Below are 1001 nucleotides of genomic sequence, written 5' to 3' on the forward strand. Positions count from 1 at the left end.
CAGTAATGTGCACAACTCTTCTATAATAATATTTTTTTGTATACCCAATTGAATATTAGCTAATAACCCATTTTCTATAGCGATGTTTGAACAAAAATTTAAATAATTTTATATTTTGTTGAATTTACCTGTAATTAAAGTCACTTTGTGACAAAAATTTTGGTATAGAATTGGTTGAGAACCTTTCGTTAATTTATCTTCCAAAAATCACATTAATATGTTGATAAATAAAAAAGTTAGTTGTTTAACGAAACCAGCCTAAATTTATGATTATGTTAGAAATTAATTGAAACACATAAGGGGTGTAATTTGGTTAGAAATATGGTAACGAAAGGGTTAAATAGAAACATCAACCAAAATCTTATTGCACAAAGGAAAGCAAGTGATTTCAATGGGTAAAAGTTCTATCAGTATTATATAAGGCTCTTTTGCTGTGTTGTATTTTAAACACTAAATATAACAGTTAATACAAAGGTTGGTTAAATTTTTAATCCATTTCAAAACTAAAGCAGGGGTCTTATTTGATTTTGTCACAAAGCTATTAAAATAACATTGATTATAAATGCAGTTTTTAAAAAAAGTATAATTTTTACTTTCCAGCACCTTGCTATCAAATGTAGCATTCAAGACCGTAACAGTATTATTGCTGATATAATCCAAGTGTACAGTGGTAATCATGGTCGTGCCATTGTGTTCTGTCAAACAAAAAAGCAAGCTGATGAGCTTGCTGTTAGTGCTTCAATGAAGTTAGATGCTCATGTGTTGCATGGTGACATTCCCCAAGATAAGAGAGAACTTGTCCTTAAGGTAAGATATTTATTTAAACTTCGTAAAATTTGAAGTATAATTAATGGCTACATTGAACTTAATGAAACACTGCTCATTAATTAGTTTTATTTATTTCTGTGCAATATTTGTTTAAATTCTTCATTGAATAGCAGTCCTAAATTAAATACTCCTTTAAATAATTGTCTTAAGATACAATATGAATTTTGTACTTA

At 28.0% G+C, this 1001-nt stretch overlaps 1 protein-coding gene across 5 annotated transcripts in view; it reads left to right on the top strand.

The window, feature by feature from the left end:
• Positions 1–1001, top strand: part of LOC106869170 (nucleolar RNA helicase 2) — a 44163-nt gene that overhangs the window by 37594 nt on the left and 5568 nt on the right. For all 5 annotated transcript variants that reach the window (XM_014914790.2, XM_014914786.2, XM_014914787.2 and 2 more), the window contains exon 9: positions 601–807. In XM_014914790.2, the coding sequence (XP_014770276.1) occupies positions 601–807 (207 nt within the window). The remainder of the gene's footprint in view (positions 1–600; positions 808–1001) is intronic.

This window comes from Octopus bimaculoides, chromosome 5, assembly GCF_001194135.2.
Source record: "Octopus bimaculoides isolate UCB-OBI-ISO-001 chromosome 5, ASM119413v2, whole genome shotgun sequence".
NCBI classification, from domain to species: domain Eukaryota; kingdom Metazoa; phylum Mollusca; class Cephalopoda; order Octopoda; family Octopodidae; genus Octopus; species Octopus bimaculoides.